Source organism: Manacus candei, unplaced genomic scaffold, assembly GCF_025592945.1.
Source record: "Manacus candei isolate 608988 ecotype Guabito, Panama unplaced genomic scaffold, ASM2559294v1 h1tg000152l, whole genome shotgun sequence".
Lineage (NCBI taxonomy): Eukaryota > Metazoa > Chordata > Aves > Passeriformes > Pipridae > Manacus > Manacus candei.
In genome coordinates this window covers 851543-868826 of record NW_026138200.1, presented here as the reverse complement: position 1 = coordinate 868826, position 17284 = coordinate 851543, and the positions used below count along the sequence as shown (strand labels likewise).

Here is a 17284-nt window from a genome sequence, read left to right as displayed (position 1 = left end):
TGCTTATCTTATTGCAACAGCTAACATTTCAATCAAGAAAAACTTCAGAAAAATATTAATGTAAACGCACATGGTTTATAAAGACAAAAATAGCTTTACTAACCCTTTTGTAAACATACAGCTTTCAGCAAGGGCCAGTACAGTCATTACTCAAACTCTTCTTAACCAGGCCTGCTCATTTGCTGTGCTCTCTTAATCAGCTCTGCACTGCATACGTATCTATAAATAGATAAGTTAGTCTAGGAGAAGCCATCCTCATGTATCAGTAATGGACTTCACACCTTTACACATGTCAAGACAAAAAGCAAACTGCTATGCCAGTGCAGTGCGAATTACTATACACATCTGAGATAACAGCACTTTTTTGATGAAGGCACTCTTGTATTACAAACAAGTCTCCAGAGACAATTTTTCCAAAGACTGAAAATTTCGCCTAATTGAGGGAGATTTTAAAAAGATTGACAGAACTTTAACCCTACAGAACCACAATGCTCCCTGTTCCTGCAAAATACCATGCTGCTGCACCAAAGGATGAGAACTCAGATGGTCCAGAGATAGGAGAAAGAAAAAGCTCACCAGAACTTAACAATAATTCCTAAGCCTTGTTGTTGGAAACAGCTGAATTGTTATCGCTGAAATAAAAAATAAAACATCAACTTTTGAGCATAAATACAGTGGATATACAAATCCCCCTAGGTAATTTGATCTTCATAAATGCCAATTCTGCTTTATTTTTACCTCATGCAACTCTTGAGAACAAGTTTTTGGATAATCCACATGGCATTTCAATATAAGTACTTAAACAGTAGCAGACGATATAAAACACTGGTTAAACCAGGTTTGCGTGGAAACAAAAAGTATCAGGTAAACACTGAGATAGAGATAAAAACCCTTAACTGACAGAGTAGTTAAAAAACAATTTAAAAATTACTTTATTTTGGGACCAGGTACCACACTATTAGTTCCTTACTCTTGATGTTCACTTGTCTGCATGCACACGAACATCATGTTTCTTTGAACCCATAACATTTCATTACTTCCTGTACCTCTAACTTTCCCACTGCTCTGAGTTTTATAGATGTTGCACTAGTCACATACATTTGATATTTAGTTCTAAATAGTATTATCTGCAACAGTTGAGAGTGCCTTAAGTTAATTTCTGATTCACAAATAGTCATGAGAAGGAAAAAAAACTTGTAAGGCTCACTGCCTTAAAGTCTTCCTGTATTATGGCACTGAATATGCATGGAATACTTTTAAGTTATATTCCACACAATTATATACATTTCCAAAAAAAGTATGTGAATCTTCCACATCTCTACCACTTTTGGAAACATCGCAATATTTTCTACTGTTCCAACACCTTACACTCTTGAAACCGGTAAGACGGCGTGAATACTTCAGCTTTCACTTCAAAGAACCAAAAACTTGAAATATTATGCAAGTTACAACTGAAGGCTCGGGAACAAGGAAGCAAATTAGCAACTTGTTAAATATTTAATTCATTTGTATTTTGAATAAATGGATGTTATTTTATATCTACTTGAAGATCTATTTAGAATTGTCTAAGAAGTTATTGTCTGGCTGTTTCACTGCTAAATCATTCATCTGAATGTAACCTGATGAAAAGGGTCTTTAAACCAGGCCACTGTCTTTCTACCAAAGACGATGAGGAATGTTCACAATATTCATTCTATCAATCCTGTTAAAAGGGTGCTAATCTCCAGCAGAAGGTTAGACAAAAAAAAGAAGGGAGTTTGCATGTGGAACAGCCACTTTAAAACTACATGGACCGTTCCCCAAAATATCCAAATCTATGCTGCTATAATTTTTCATGTACTGTGCTCAGGAGACTATTAATGTCATCTACATCCTTTTAAACATGGGTACTGGGTTAAAAACTAAGGCATTGTAGAGTCACTGTGAGAGTTGCTACTCAATGGCTGTGCTTCATGCAAATAAATGTGAGCTATGTAAAATATAATCCTCCATCTACCAGGGAAAGTTTTTAGAGCAAACAAGTCTGGCCATGTACTGTATAGGCAAATTCTGGTTCTCTGAGGTAGTCTCACTGCATGAAAGAACCGGAAACGTATATTCCATTTAAATGGCAATTTTGATTTAATGGTCCAAGAAGACAGTTATATAGATATATTTTTACATAGGCACAATACTCACTCAGTATTCTTGAAAAATTAACAAAAAATATTACAAAGGTAAAACAGTTCATGCTGTGAATAAACAAATATTGGGATGGCACATCAACTTACAGACAAGTAAATCTGTTTTCAGAATTATTATCCCTTGGATGAAAAAATAGGTGGTTTTTTTGTGTTTTTTTTTAAAGACACACCATGAAAAGAGTTCTAGAGCTAAATTTTATCTCAAACCAGATCTGTTTGAAGTTAAATTATTTGCCAGGTTTTATATTAAACATGCTGATAGGATAATTAATTTTTAAAGCTTAAGTGTGTACCACCGAAAAAGGGAAGGCACCTTTTTCTTCTCTGAACCTCTTCAGTACCTGTTATTCTGCTATGCATTTAATTCACTGTGAATCACACAACAGAAGAAAGCTAAAACTGAGCATAAATAAATTATTTATTTTGAAGGGAGGAATGTATATGGTCTAGTAAGTTTATGATGACAAAAGAAGATCTGCATCTTATCTCACCAAAAGTTCAACCTCAGGAGACTGAAATGTTTGCCAGCATGTTCTAAATCACACAGACACCAATGAATGTGGATCTTAATTGTAGAGATTAGCTGAGTAGAAATTTCCACTACCATTAATGAGCTAAACTGAAGACTATCGATCAGATGTTTTCTGTCCTAGCAAACTGAAGGTTTCACAAGACACAGGTCTGGAAACATTTCAAGAAGAAAGGTTTCCAAAATCAAATTAATCCCTCTCAAGAGAAATGCATTTAATATAAAGCTTTATTAGCAAATACTTGAATAATAATATTAGCTTAAAAAATTACCATTACTGCCATAAAAGGACTGTAAAATGATCTGCTGGGAAATGATTCGGAGACAGCAAGAGGGTGGGAGAGGGAAATCAACTAAAAAGTCAGTGAGCAATCGGTTGATAAAACTAAAATAGAAAAGAAGTCTTAATTAATGTGCTCCAGTAATGACAACTTGATCCATATTCTACCTGCAAGTCCACATGAACAGTTCTGCCATCCTCAGAAGGACTATGTTATCCTCAAAATCTGAGTAACTTACAGCTCAATCCCAAACCCTTATCTACAAGCAGCTATGTCATATGTACAGTTTGATCAGAGTTTTTATCACTGAGATATCTACATGCCTATTCCAATCTCAGTCTTATTAAATGGTGCTTTCTGAGCTCACTGTTTTGCCTGATGATTGAAACAGAAATTACATCGACAATTTCTGTGTGAAAGCTACAAATGGTAAAGAATTTACTTCGTCAATAATCAGTCACATAATACTTCTGTTGACAAAGAAATACTTTCTCTCCCCTATTCAAACCTTGCTAACTTTCAATTACTGGATCAAGTCATGTCTTTAACAGTTTAAAGAAATTTTTGGACATTTTATCTCTGTTTTAGTATTTCTTTGCTATTGTCAAGTCTCTTAATAGCCTATTCAATAAACTGAAACTTATTCAGCTTCTTGAATCTTCTCAAATTAGGTCAAGTTTCAGGATACTTCTCTGACATTTTTCGTTTTCAGTGTCTTTTACCATTCTTTTTAGACTTTGGACACTGGAACTAGAGATAGAACTCAATGGTAGTTGCTGAAAAAAATACTAACATCACATTTTTTTCCAATGTCATTAGTTAAAGTTGATTATTTGTGTGTGTTCGGAATTTTAAAAGATGTGTATCTGCTTCTCCAAAGTTTTGTACTAAGAGCTTATATAAAATTAACCCTATATAACTTTCAGGAAATGGGTCTAATATTAATAATATTCTTCTGCATGTATGACTTCCTATGCTGTTGTTTACACCCAGTTCACTAACCAACCTGCTTTCAGAATCAGTAACTAATACTTAGTGTTCAGGTCTTACTAGAAATAGACTAACACTTTCTCTGATAAAATCTGCTTTAATTAAAGTAATTTATAAAAATATAGAAGTTTTGAGGCAATAGTTCAATCTTATGAAATTGCACTAGAGACATGTTGTTTTGATTACTTCAGATTATCAGTTTTAAGATCTCTTCCTATTAGCTAACCCAGCTGATAGATGACAAATATCTCACATGTATTTACAAAACTAATCCTTTAAAAGTCACTAACGAACAAAACTTATTGGAATTAACAGAAAAAATTTCAACAGATTTTGGAATGTAATTTACTGCTTATAACTTACTAATGGCTAATATACAAAACTTTATAAAAGGTTTGATTAAATAAACAAGAGAAGCCTCTTTCACAAAAATTCATACAGAATTTCTGTTCTATTCTATCCCACTTGCGAAATGGGATTTATCAGCCTTAAACAGAATTTTCTGGACTGAAAGTTTTTCCAGGCTTCATCACCATCATCATCATCCAAGTGAAACTATGCACTTTTGAAAAGACTACCAAGTGAGAAATACAACTTCAGGCTGTTACAATTAGTTTTATGAAAAATAAAAAACACTAGACATACCTCCCTAAACAAGTAACTTAACAGAGTGATTTTAACTGAAGCATAAACTTATGTAACATGAGGAGCCTGATAAGAGGAACAATTTTAAATTTCCCTACTCAAGCAATGAAATTACCTGCAATTCAGAATGTCAAAAATCACAAAGCAAATATTTTCACAGAGTTTTGATCTATAGGGTATTAACTATCATTAGTCATAACTGTGTAGCTTTAATACAGAATCAGATTTGAACATTAATCATATCAATTTAATTTTATTTTCTTAGATAGAATACATATTTTATCTTTGTAAGCAAATGTGCCAAAATAAATTCTTGTCTACCCTATTTCACTTTCTCACATCAAACAAAATCATTTAGTTTACTAAGTCTATTGTACTTTCCATTTTTACTAGAATAATCAGAGAATTCTGGTCATTGAAATAAGATGCCTATCTTATGAGAAAATAGTCCTTTAAATTGAGTTATATACATATATAAAATTAGCAGTGAATATTCGAGAAGGAAGGATTTCATCTTCATACAATAAAAGATGTAATAGATTCTTCATGGGAGAAGACATGAGAGGAAATTGCCAGTGAAAGATACTTATGGAACAAAGTCACTATGATGGAAGTATTTGCTCAACAACCGGTATATGGCCCAAAACCACTGGAAGTTTCCCCCTCAGTTTTAAAATGGCAAATTCCTGTCTTCTTCTCTATCTGATACCAAGTTGAGCTGATGGAAATATTAAAACTTGCAGTCTCCCATAATTTCTCTTCTGCCAGAAGTTACTCCACAGATCTGTTGATGGAGCTACTCAAAAGTATTCTCTCATCTCAGTCAAAGTGAGTTAAGACCAGAAGAGATGTAATAGTAAAGTTTTTCCCATCTGTCTCGTTCTGACAGAAAGGTGTTATGAAACAAGCCACAGGGAAAGCTTATCCATATAACCCAGATAGTGCACAGTACAGGTGAGAAGTGAAATATAATGTGTTCTGGGATAAAAGAAGCAAATACATGCACTGAAACTCTGACCTTCCCATGCCAAGGTAAGAACATTGCTATTGCCTAGCAAAAGCCTTTTAAAAGACTGTCCCTTCTTGCTCCACTCACTCTACAGTTCTAGAAGCAGCAAACTGTTCAGAAAAAAACTAAAGTACTGTGAATATTTAAATTCTGTGCTTGCCAGATAGACCAACCAATTTTTTTAATGTGACATACAGAAATACTTTCAAGTTTCTTGCTGTAATAAAAAACTTCACCTTGGTATGACTAAAAATAAACCACTGAACACTGTATTCTTTTATGCTCTAAATTAATTCTGAAAATTTGCCTAAACCATAATATTGTACTGGGAATAAAAGTATCCCATAAAATCTTGAAGATACATTTTCAAACTTCAGAATTTCCTCTTCGTATGGAATATTTCACATTAAGTGAATATGTATGTGTATGCACACCTATACATGTATGTGCCTGAAACAAGTTAGTGAGAGTTATTTTTTTCCTAGAATGGAAGTCCAAGTCATACTACTCCTCTAACAAATTCAGTTGTTTCACCATAATGTTATTTGGATTCCCTATCCTATAAAGCAGTATGATGCAACTAGATGTAATTCGGGGTGACCCTTTTGGTAATTACTTTTGACCCCAAAGCAGGTCCTACACTCTATAGCATGCAGGTTGTTTTAAGACGTAAATCTAGAAACAGAACAAAATCTAGAAACTGCACAAAAGACTTTGCAATTAAACAAAGACCTTTAAACGGTCCCCCAGATGAAGGTAAAACATTAGTAATTATTCTCAAGTATGTTTTTTCCAACCAGCCTTCAAATCTGTGAAGACAGATGCAGTGCTGAAGCCTAGGTTCTAACAGAAGTTTATGCAAACATCTTGGTCGTAGCTTTGGCACTGCTATCTTAATATTCTGAGCAGTTTTCAAAGTTGCAGACTGATCAGTGGTAACTGTTTTTATTATAGATAAAATGTTTCAAACACTGAAGGCGTTGGGACTAGGAACATTTATTCAGAAGCCTTCTTCAGTGTTGCAGTTTGCTGCTTTTAAACAAAACAAAGGCAGTATACCTAACAAGCTTTATCATCATATTTCTTCAAGTACATAATTCACAAAAAATCTCTAAATTCTGCATAACAGCAAGACAACATAACTACACTTACACTAAACTGCACAAGTCCAGATCCTGCTCTTGCCTATGTTTTCATATGCACAGTATTACTGATATGTAAAAACATTCAAGGAAAGTAAAATCATAGCTTCAGTTCTCCAGTTGTCAACCAAGCTGTTCAGGCCTTAACAGAGCTCAGCAAACTCTAGGGCTATATTCACTTGAAGTGTAATCAGGTTAGGCTGAGCAGCTGTTAATCTGGAGTGAGCAGACAGTACGTAACCCGAAAATTAGATTCTATAAATCCAGGAGAAATGCCATACAATCCCAGCTTCACAGCCAGCGGAGCTGTCCTTCACAGTGCACAGCCAAGCAGGCTGGAGATACCATATCTCATGCACTCCTGAGAGCATACTACCATGGAAAAAAAAAAATCTAAGGAGCAAGTAGGTGAACTGTAGCAGGTGACATGGCTCTTAAGCTTATGGGGCACAGGCTTCATCAATTAAATGAAAATAGAATCATCTGGGCTGAAGGAAGCTTGGCAGTTCAAGACGAGCTGAACAGCACCATGCATGTAAGAGTAACTGACTGTTCCATGGGCAGTAAAACTGGTCATCTTCAGCGGTACTATTCCAGATCTTGCTCAAATATCTTTTCTGTCAAGCTATCTCAAGCTTTTATGCCGTTCTGGGCTTAATAAAACCTAGAAAACAGTGGTCATAATGGAGAACTCATATACTCATAGATGCCACCTACAGAGACTGAAACAAGACAGCTAATGGGAGGGACACGAGACAGCAGGTATTCTAGATCTCAACCTGGTTAATAGGATGGAATTAGTTAACATACGAAAATTGAAAGGTAGCTGAGATAAAAGTCATCATAAGACAGCAGTGTTCACTAAGACATATCAAATCTCAAAAGCCCCAAGTAGTGTCTAGGACATAACAGATGTCCTAAAGGAGAGAAAAATCAACTAAACAGCTATGCTTGCAAATAGCAGACCTAAGTTAGGCAAACTACTTGTCCTTCATTAACTGTATTTTGCATGCTTGAAACTACAAATCATATTTGCAAATTTAATTAAGCTTATCGTCATCCATTTCATTAAAAAAGTAGCTAAGCTAACATTGTCAAATAGTTTATAATTTTAAACTTGAATAAAAGGATTTTAAGAATGTGTTCACTTTTCCTTTCTGAACCCTCTCTATGGTCAGCACTTACTCTACTTCACACCACGAGTGGCAGAAATATCTTTAATTAAGACACAAAGAATATTTACTAAGCAACAGTATATGATTAAAGAGAGGTTAAAGTCCATATTCCATAGAGCAGAACAACTTCGTGTATTTGACAAAAGACTAAGAATTAAATTTTACCTTAAATGCAAAATTATACTTCTGAAGTTTTGAAGCTCCTTCACTGAAATAACTCCATCTATTTAATTAGAGATAGGTCTACATTGAAGTTGTCCCTAAATAACTTATTACAGAGGTCACTTGGTGATGGCAGTAAATATTCTCTAAGATACCTTTTAAAGAGTATTTTTATTTTAACTTACTAGAGGGTGAGAGAGAGAAAAGACTTGTGAGAGGAATTCTTTACAGTAAACCAGCCATTAAGCAACCACAACCCTAGCTGCAATGACAAACCGCAAAGTTCATGACTGCTAAATTTTGAGTTTGGCTGCAATTCTGCTTCTAAAGGGAAAAATATATGAGAGTAGGGACATAGAACACCTGTTCCTGGAACATTTACTATCACTGACCTCTCTTGCTTATTCATACAGCACTACCTATCACATTAGTGATAAGAAAACATCCAAATAACAAAAACAACATTATCCGTTTCCTCTTCCTTCTTTGTTTTAACATAGAAGTCAACTGATATTTTGGAATGATATAAACACAGAGCTAGTTTTGTCTTTAAACAGGGTACTTTTATAGGTCACTCTGCTAAGGTGTATTTCCAGAGAGAAAAATAATTTTTAAAGTCGTTCCCATTTCCAAAATTTTCTTCCACTTTTAGGCAACGTGTTAATGTTGGCATTCCTGTTACAATCACCTTTAATGCAGTTCTGTAGATTTACTCAACATACTGCTGATAAACATAAAGATCCTTGCCTTAATAAGTGTATGTTCCAAATAAGCCTGAATAATGCGGTAAAGGAATTATAAGAAAACCAAAGATAATGTTGATCACACATTGTATCTGAACTTTATCTAGAATGGCAAGGAGTACATGCAATTAAAACGGACTGATCATTCGGGAATAGTTGTGGAGTATTTAAAGTCCTGGGCAATATATAGTCATAAGTAAAAAGATAGCTTGTGCAAGAAAAAGTTTAAATCAAGTCAATACTGATACTGACGAAAGTTTTGCATGAATGTTTAAAAGTGAACCATTGATATTAATTAGTTAGTTTCAAATTAATTAAAACTGAAATTATCATACCTGTAATGCAAACTTTTAAGGAATTACTGCAGTACACAATTGCATTTCTATGGGTTTTTTTTAATATAATTTTGTTCTAATCACTTGAAATGTTGTAAAGTTGGAGCACTGACAATATGAGACTTTTGAGTTTTGAGAATATATGCATAAGCTTTAAGCTAGTCAAAAAAATACACTCAAACCACTACTTAGCTAAATCTCTAGGTTAGTGTTATTCATCCAAACAATCAATCAATAGACTACTTACTGAACTAACAAATTTCTTACTTCCTTCTGCAACTAAAATCTAATAAACTTCTATCAGTAAAAGCCCAAGAAAATTATTATTCATCTCTAATTCCAGAATAGTCAAGCTATTCGTTTAAAAATAAGAATTAAAACAAACAAACAAACAAACCCTGATTATAAGATGAAAAAAAGAAAATACAGTATTACATGTTTTAACAAATCGTCATCTGGAATATTTTCAAGGAAAATAAAGTGAAGGGAACTAGTGTGAGTTTGATGTGTTCACCAACAACCACATAAGTGGGTATGAACTTATACAAGTTAACAAGAGGAGTTTTCAGACTGATTCTGTAACTGCCAGGTTTAAGCTCTGGCTCATTTCAGTGTGCAAGCTGACCAGCTTCTGTTTCTTGCATATAGGAGTCTGAAGGAACTGTATTTTTCTTATGAAGTCTTTTCTGAGTTCAGCATTGTGTCCTTGAACAGTCTCATACAAAACACACTGAGACTCCCTGCTGGTAACCCATATATCTGCAGTCTGAAGTAACAAATGTACAAATAGCTTAACAACCACAAATTAGAACACATTATCACCAAAACCTGCTTCTAGGATTTTTCTAAATGTATAGCAAGTTTGAATGCCATGAAAAAATCACAAGAAACAGACCATCCCTCAAAATATTTCATTTACAACAGCAATTCTAGAGCCCTCATTTGAATTACTTTTTCGTTCAGGCTACTACTACAGCCTTAATCACCTGGAACCAAAAGAAACTGTCAAATACATATAAATACTATCCCTAAGTGAGTATTTGAGTTATAGCAGGTTAACATAAAAAGAAATATGTCTTTAAAATATTTTAAAAGAATTTACTTAAAACACATTTAAAATGCGCTACTTTCGTTTGACACCACACCACCACTTGCAAATTTTGCTTTCTAACTTCTTTATGCGTCATGAAAACTTGTGCTTTCAACATGCCATCCAGGAAATGCAATTTTCTTTCCTTAGTTTATTTTTTAACTCTATGCAGGTGACAACAATTCAACTAAAGAGACAGATAATACAAATGCTAGAGGGATCAGATAAAATACAGTCCACAACTTGCAAACAGGTCTAATATTCAGTTTATGAATGACTGTTTTCTCTAGAGGAGGTGTAAATGTTATCTAGAAGCACAGAATACACAGCTTATGGTTTAATAGTACATTAACATTCCTCATGTGCTCCCTGTGTCCTCCTTCAGCCTCAGACACTGACATTCAGTGTGCCTCGAGCAGCATGGTAGACATGCTTCAACCATTATTTTCAGCACCTTCCAAACTCACAGATGAGAAACTGCATCTCTTTCCTCAGAGGGTGGTCACACAGTGGAACAGGCTTCCTAGAGAGGTGGTTGATTGCCCTTAATGTAATTAATGCCCTTAATAACAGGCTTTAACTTCTGGACAGCCCTGACTTGGTCTGGCAGTTGGATAATGACTGTAGGTCCCTTCCCACTGGAACTATTCTTCTCATTTCTAGCTTACAGCTCCAGTCTTAAGAAGAATTACTGATTAAACTTTGAAGACCTTGTAGTTCTTTACAGAGGGGATACTGTTTTTAACGTTTAAGACCTGTGTTGCAAATTGAGCAATCCAAATTGTTTCTTTTCACACAACATATCCAAATTCTGGAAAGACCTGTCACTAGCACGAAGCAAAATGCAACGGGTTTAAAACACTTTTCTTGTAATGTCAGCCATGTAGTGTCTCTGAAAATACAATTATGCAGTCATTTACAGCAGTGGTTATCTAGATTTCACTCACTTAACCAGACCATTTCAAGTGACAGCAATTCAAACATCAGGGATGTACTGAATCCATATATGTTATATTAGTTAGGAACTTGCTTAAACGGGACAAAATTAGACAATCTTTATAATATCTTAATTTGCTCTTCATGATCTACAAACTATTCAACCTAATAAAGAAACTATACTAATGTCTAACCATATTCAAAACATCAACAAACTGTTTAAAGTAGGGATTTTAGCGTTTAATAATAATATTTTCTACTATGGAAGTAATACCTTTGTGTCTACAAGCTGGAAAAAATATACAGTTGGCTTAAGTGTATTTTTACAACTTAACTTCTCCATAAAGCACAATATATTATTTACTTAGTTTTTGTTTCTGCTACAGTCTTATCAGAAACTAAAATTTCCTAATAATTTCCTACTATTTGGGGAAAAAAATCCCAAACGTGCTATTTAAAGTAATTGATAATTGAAATCGTCTGTTTAGAGTGCACTACACTACAGATACATTAGTGGAGAAATTCAATCCTTCCCCTCTTTGTCACTCTCAAGTAAAGGAGCTTGCATATTTGAAACATCAGTAAAAAATTATTAATGAACTTGCTACTAACAGCTGCAGTAACTTAATTAATACAGTTGCCACAGTGACATTTTGCTGTTTGATTCTAACCACAAAGATCAAGGCTGAAGCCTTAAAATAATTTCTAACAGTCTCTTTGACACTTTTCAAACAACATCTATTAAATATTCAATTACACTTAATGTGAAACTTGAATTCCACTTGAATTCCAATTTAAATACTCAATCTTTGTAGTGAATTCAGTTACACTGAATACAGTTACAGGAATTATTCTATTCCAAAGAAATACCGGGTATCTCCACAAATTTTTCTAAAAACAATTAACTAACAACTTCCATGAAATATCATTAAAGGTAATTTTAAATTACAGAACTAAAATAATACAGATAAAACACACTTATTATTTGGAGGCAAAAGAAATATATTTGCTTCCAGATCTCACCTAACATTGTTCTGAGCACTTGCTCAAGATTAAAAAGAATGATATTTAAAGCAAATTAGAGCACAGTAAAAAAGTACAAAAGCTAAACAAGACTCTCAAAAAGCATTGACAAAGACAGACCTCAACACTCACCCATCATTAGAACACGTCAGAAATTCTTCCTTTATTTTTGGATGCCAACAGCCTGAATTGAGCATTGCTGTGTGACCCTACAGAAATAAACATAAAGAGGGTTTTGTAAGCTGTCTTACAAGGTTTTATAAATTTTATTCCAAATCCTTCAAAGGGAATCACATGAAAGCTGAGGGACCTTCTCATTGACATCACAATGATTTAACAGATTTTATGTACTCTATCCAGCTGATCCATGCTTGTTTTCATTTCTGAATTAGAAAAACCCTGACATTCTTCTACTTGTATTTTTTCTTTCTGAAAATGGTATAGAATCATACTTCTTTTTTCCTTGAGAGAACTACAATGCAGAGAAAGGATGAAAAAACAGGTATCAATATAGTGTCACACAAATTTTTTCAAGCTACAGAAAAATAACAGGAATAACAATAACTACCAGGGTGACACCACATACATACTCCATGTAAATCTATAATAGCCAAAGATCTTTTGGGGGAAAATTTAGGAAACAGAATTCAAGAGTCAAGATAGATTTAACCTCAGGTGAACTTTTCATAAAATATTAAAGCTGCAAATTGACTAGTCAGTTCTGTTTCTTTAGGACTGAAAAAATGGAAGGTAAGGATTTTATGCAAAGTAAGCAATTGCCATTATGGTGACTATGAATATAACTACAGTACTGAAATATATATTGTCCAGTTGGCTTTACTTCTTTGAAGTACAGGCACATGCTCATTGACTATGTTCAAAGAGAAATTTGGAAACTACTCCTACAGTGCTGGAATTACTTCAGTTTGTTTTAAGCACGAATGTGGAGAGAAATACTGAAAAGTTAATGAGGCATTATAACAAATATTTTAGCATTTTGACTGTTGGACCACAACACACTGGAATTCTAGACATTTAGAAGAGAAAGAAAATGTGAATTGTTTTTAAGCAAACAAGAACTAAAGCAGATGTTATTATTTGATGGTTTTATATATGTATCACTAGCCAAAAGAAATAGTCATCTGACAAGAACAGCTTTAGGCAAAACACCATTTAGCCTAGTTATTTGGCAATATACTTTACAAGCAATAAATAAATCAACTTCATCATGAGTTCGAGCAGTAGATTTTATCATTCCTTTTTACACTTACGCTATTTAAGAAACTGACCTGAAATGGAACCCTGGTATCACAGTTTGTGGAAATACAAGAGCAAAGTGGTCAAAACACAATCAACTGTGGTTAAAGTACTTCAAAACTATGAATGAACCCTTCTCCATTTGCATTTTTAATTAGCACTGAAACTACACACATTGTTGCTTATTAGTCTTACACTCAGGGCATGCAAGTAACAAAACAACCACCTCCAACCCCTGCCTTGAAAGAGGTCTAGACTCAGCAAAAGAGAGTGGAGGGTACAAGAAAGTAAGAGTCTGAATCAGATCAACAGCTGGTTTTTTTCTTTGTTTTTTGGCTTTGTTGTGTCTTTTTGATGTTGGTTAGACAAGGCTATGGAGGAAGTGAACAATTTTCACAGGATACACTTTTAAATAGATTATTTGTGGTAGCATCACAGAAACATTAGTTGGAAGGCACCTCTACAGTTCATCTGTGTCAACCTCCTGCTCAAAGGCAGATTACAGCCACCACCAGATCAGGTCAGCTATGGCTTTGTCCAGCTGGGTCTTACAAACCTCCATGGCTGAAGGTCCCACAGCTTCCAGCATGTACCAATATATGAGACTATCACATCCCAGAGACAGGGTAGGCTTCTGGCATTCAATTAATTTTTTACTTTACCTTTGTGTTTGTCATATCCACAATGTACTGGTCTCCTTTTATGCATTCCATTACTGGGAAGCCATCTCTGTCAAGCACTTTTGCCTGAGAGTTACCAGAGACAACGAGAATGACATCTCCTGTGCTGCTATATTGCAAAGATTTGATTTGGTGACTAAAAAGAAAAAAAAAAAGAAACAAAACATTTCAATTAACATTCCTGTAAACACTAAAACAAAACCGCCAACAGTGAGAAAATATATTGCAGAAATAGACCCATGTACACTCCTATACCAAAAAGGTGGGGGCAAAAAATCTTATATTAATGGATTAAAGCTTTTTATTCCTCTGTCTGTGCACATGGGTCATGTTTCTTTCAACCACACAGCTCATCAAACACTAGAATATAATTTCTGGCAAATATATTTAACTTTAAGCTATTATAACTCCAATCGAAAAATAGCATGTGTCAGATTTAACTATTCAGGGCTGAAAATTCTTTTTCATCTTCTCAAAAGTAAAACATGGAATCACAGTCATTTATAAACTACTATGAAGGGATGTTGTAGTCATACATTACACTCCATTGGACATTGTACACCAGGAAATTAGTCATAGCCCAACATTTTTGAAACTTTTTCTATGTTCAGGGGTTCAGTTTCATCAAACTCTGAGATAAATATACCATCATCACATGAAACATGACAGTAGGTAACAATCTGCCTAGTCTACGATGTCTTAGGTGACAGTGTACTCATGTTCATCTTCCACTGATTGAGAAAACATGGGACAGAATTCATAGAATAATAATTACATGACAAAATTAAACTGAAAGTGGAAAGTTGACTGATGAACGAGAAGCCCACTTCCAGCTTCATCATCTTCTCTCAGCATTCTACTGTATGAACAAAGTTCACAGCTCTTGCTGTATCTGAAGCAGATATCCCTTTGATCCCCTATACTCCATTACAAGGATAGAAAAGAATGCAAAGCAGTCTATTCACTTCGCACCTGCCAGAATTTATATCCTGGCACATTAACAGAACGTGCACCATAACATTACTTTATATTAATGCTTCAGCTCTGCAGCTAGAATAATCCCAAGTGCAAGACTGGAATGCATTTGCCATCTAGATTTGGATTCCCATGGTATCCAAAGTGTCCTCAAAGAAATATCTCCCTTTTGGTTAAGAACATTACCAGATGCATTCAAATCCCAGTAACTTTCAAGAAACTGTTTTTTAACACTATTTCCCACCAGTAAAGTTAACACTCAGATGATCAACAAAACCAACTATGCAAATTGTAAGTTTATAATTTAATATTTCAGATCTTATACAATAATTATTTCATGACTGACTCAGCAGTAGCTATCATCTGTTAAATCTTTCCTCAAACCATGAGTTACTCCACAAAACACTTAAAACACTGTAACACTTATTTTAAAAGTTCTGCACTGATCATAGCAATGTAAACTAAGCCTAAGTTTCTTTTTCAAAAAATGTTTGGCAAAACTGATTACATTATAATTCAAAAGCCAAAAATTGCTTCAAGCACCCTATTATGTAATACCAACTGACAGCCAAATTGGATGGAGTATTGTAAACTCTGATTTTTAATAGAAAAGAGCCACTCAAATCTGGGAATTTCCAAAATAGATTACAGGCAATGTCTGAAAAAGCACTCTGATCCTCAAGAGCAAAAATGAGTACTTTCTCAGAAGAGGGGAAAGATAGCCAGCTACATTAAGCTCAGAGAAAGCACTGAAAGAAACTGAAAAGAAACCCACACAGGAGAAACAACACCTAAAGTCTAGAATATTCTCTGCAGATGGCTGATAAACCTAGATTAAGGATTCCATCAGATTCAGCTTTTGCAGAACAAACTTATCTTAGGAATTAAAAATTTTCCTCAGTTCTACTTCTGAGCACTCTTGCCTAATCACAAACATTCATGAGCCCCACCTGAGTACTGCATGCAGAATTAAGTACTTATCAGGTACTATCAATACTTATATTTCTCATACTGTAATGACAAAATTGGCTGAAAGCACAAAGCACCTGTCCAAAGCACAGGTTCATGTTCTGCACTTACCACTGTTGAAATCTAAGAAAAAGTAAGAACTAAAAATAAACATTCAAAAAGTAGACTGAAAGATTATTTTCACTTGATGCACGTCTCATGTAAGAAGGGAATCTGATGGCTAAATATGACCAAACAGCTCAGAAGTAATATCTGATTTCTGAAAGAATCCACAATATGTAAAGACCCCTAGACTCTTCTGAAAAAACTGTTTTCAGACACTGAAATACTGAAAACAAAACTACAGACATTAATACCATTAACATGGCACTCTTCATAATTTGAACAATATTGTCTCATTGCCTCTTAGTAGCTCTGTAGCAGCAAGTCTGAATAAACTTTGCCTTCATCTTAGATTTAAGGTTTCTTCCAACAAGGAAAAGTAACTGATTTTACAGCACCCAGCACAATGGAACACAACAAGTAATTTACCAAATCAGTCATGTGAAAAAATTAGTTTGAGAGACAAGATTTCCATAACTTTTACCTAAAGGAAAAAAAGCAACCATCTTTGTGACTGTGCAATACAACTTTTAAAATTATGTCCAAAACTTGCATCTATAAGCAGAGTATTTGCAAAGTCTCAGCAGTTACCATTTTTCAGATGTTTACTGGAGCATGACCAAGAGTGAGGCTCTGCAGAGGCAGTTCTCTAAGAAAATATTTTTCATTCCTATTAATGTTATAGCAAAAGTCTTTGGAAACTTATAAAAACAGTTCTTTTTAATAGCATTAATCCCCGTCATTTTGATTTTAAAGCTGCCAAATGTGCACAGCACTTTCTGTAAGGATCTGCAGAACAGAGTTACATGCACGGATAGAATCAGGACACACAAATACTTTCTCTACACATGTAACAGCTTTGTCTTACACTTGTTTTTGCCTTTAACATGGAAGAGTGGTTGGAGGTATTAGTTTTTTGTCAGGTTCTTTTTTTTTTAACTTAACATCCCAAATCCAAAGAGAAATTAACAGAGCAACCCAATATTATCTACAAAATGGAGCCTTGACAATATAGAACAGATCTCAGGCTCTTTCATTGTTAAAATGAAATGAAATTT

At 34.4% G+C, this 17284-nt stretch overlaps 1 protein-coding gene across 2 annotated transcripts in view; it reads right to left on the bottom strand.

The window, feature by feature from the left end:
• Positions 1 to 17284, bottom strand: part of WDR70 (WD repeat domain 70) — a 133111-nt gene that overhangs the window by 72748 nt on the left and 43079 nt on the right. For both annotated transcript variants that reach the window (XM_051772298.1, XM_051772297.1), the window contains exons 8-9: positions 14163 to 14316; positions 12376 to 12452 (exon numbers count right to left, since the gene is read on the bottom strand). In XM_051772298.1, the coding sequence (XP_051628258.1) occupies positions 12376 to 12452; positions 14163 to 14316 (231 nt within the window). The remainder of the gene's footprint in view (positions 1 to 12375; positions 12453 to 14162; positions 14317 to 17284) is intronic.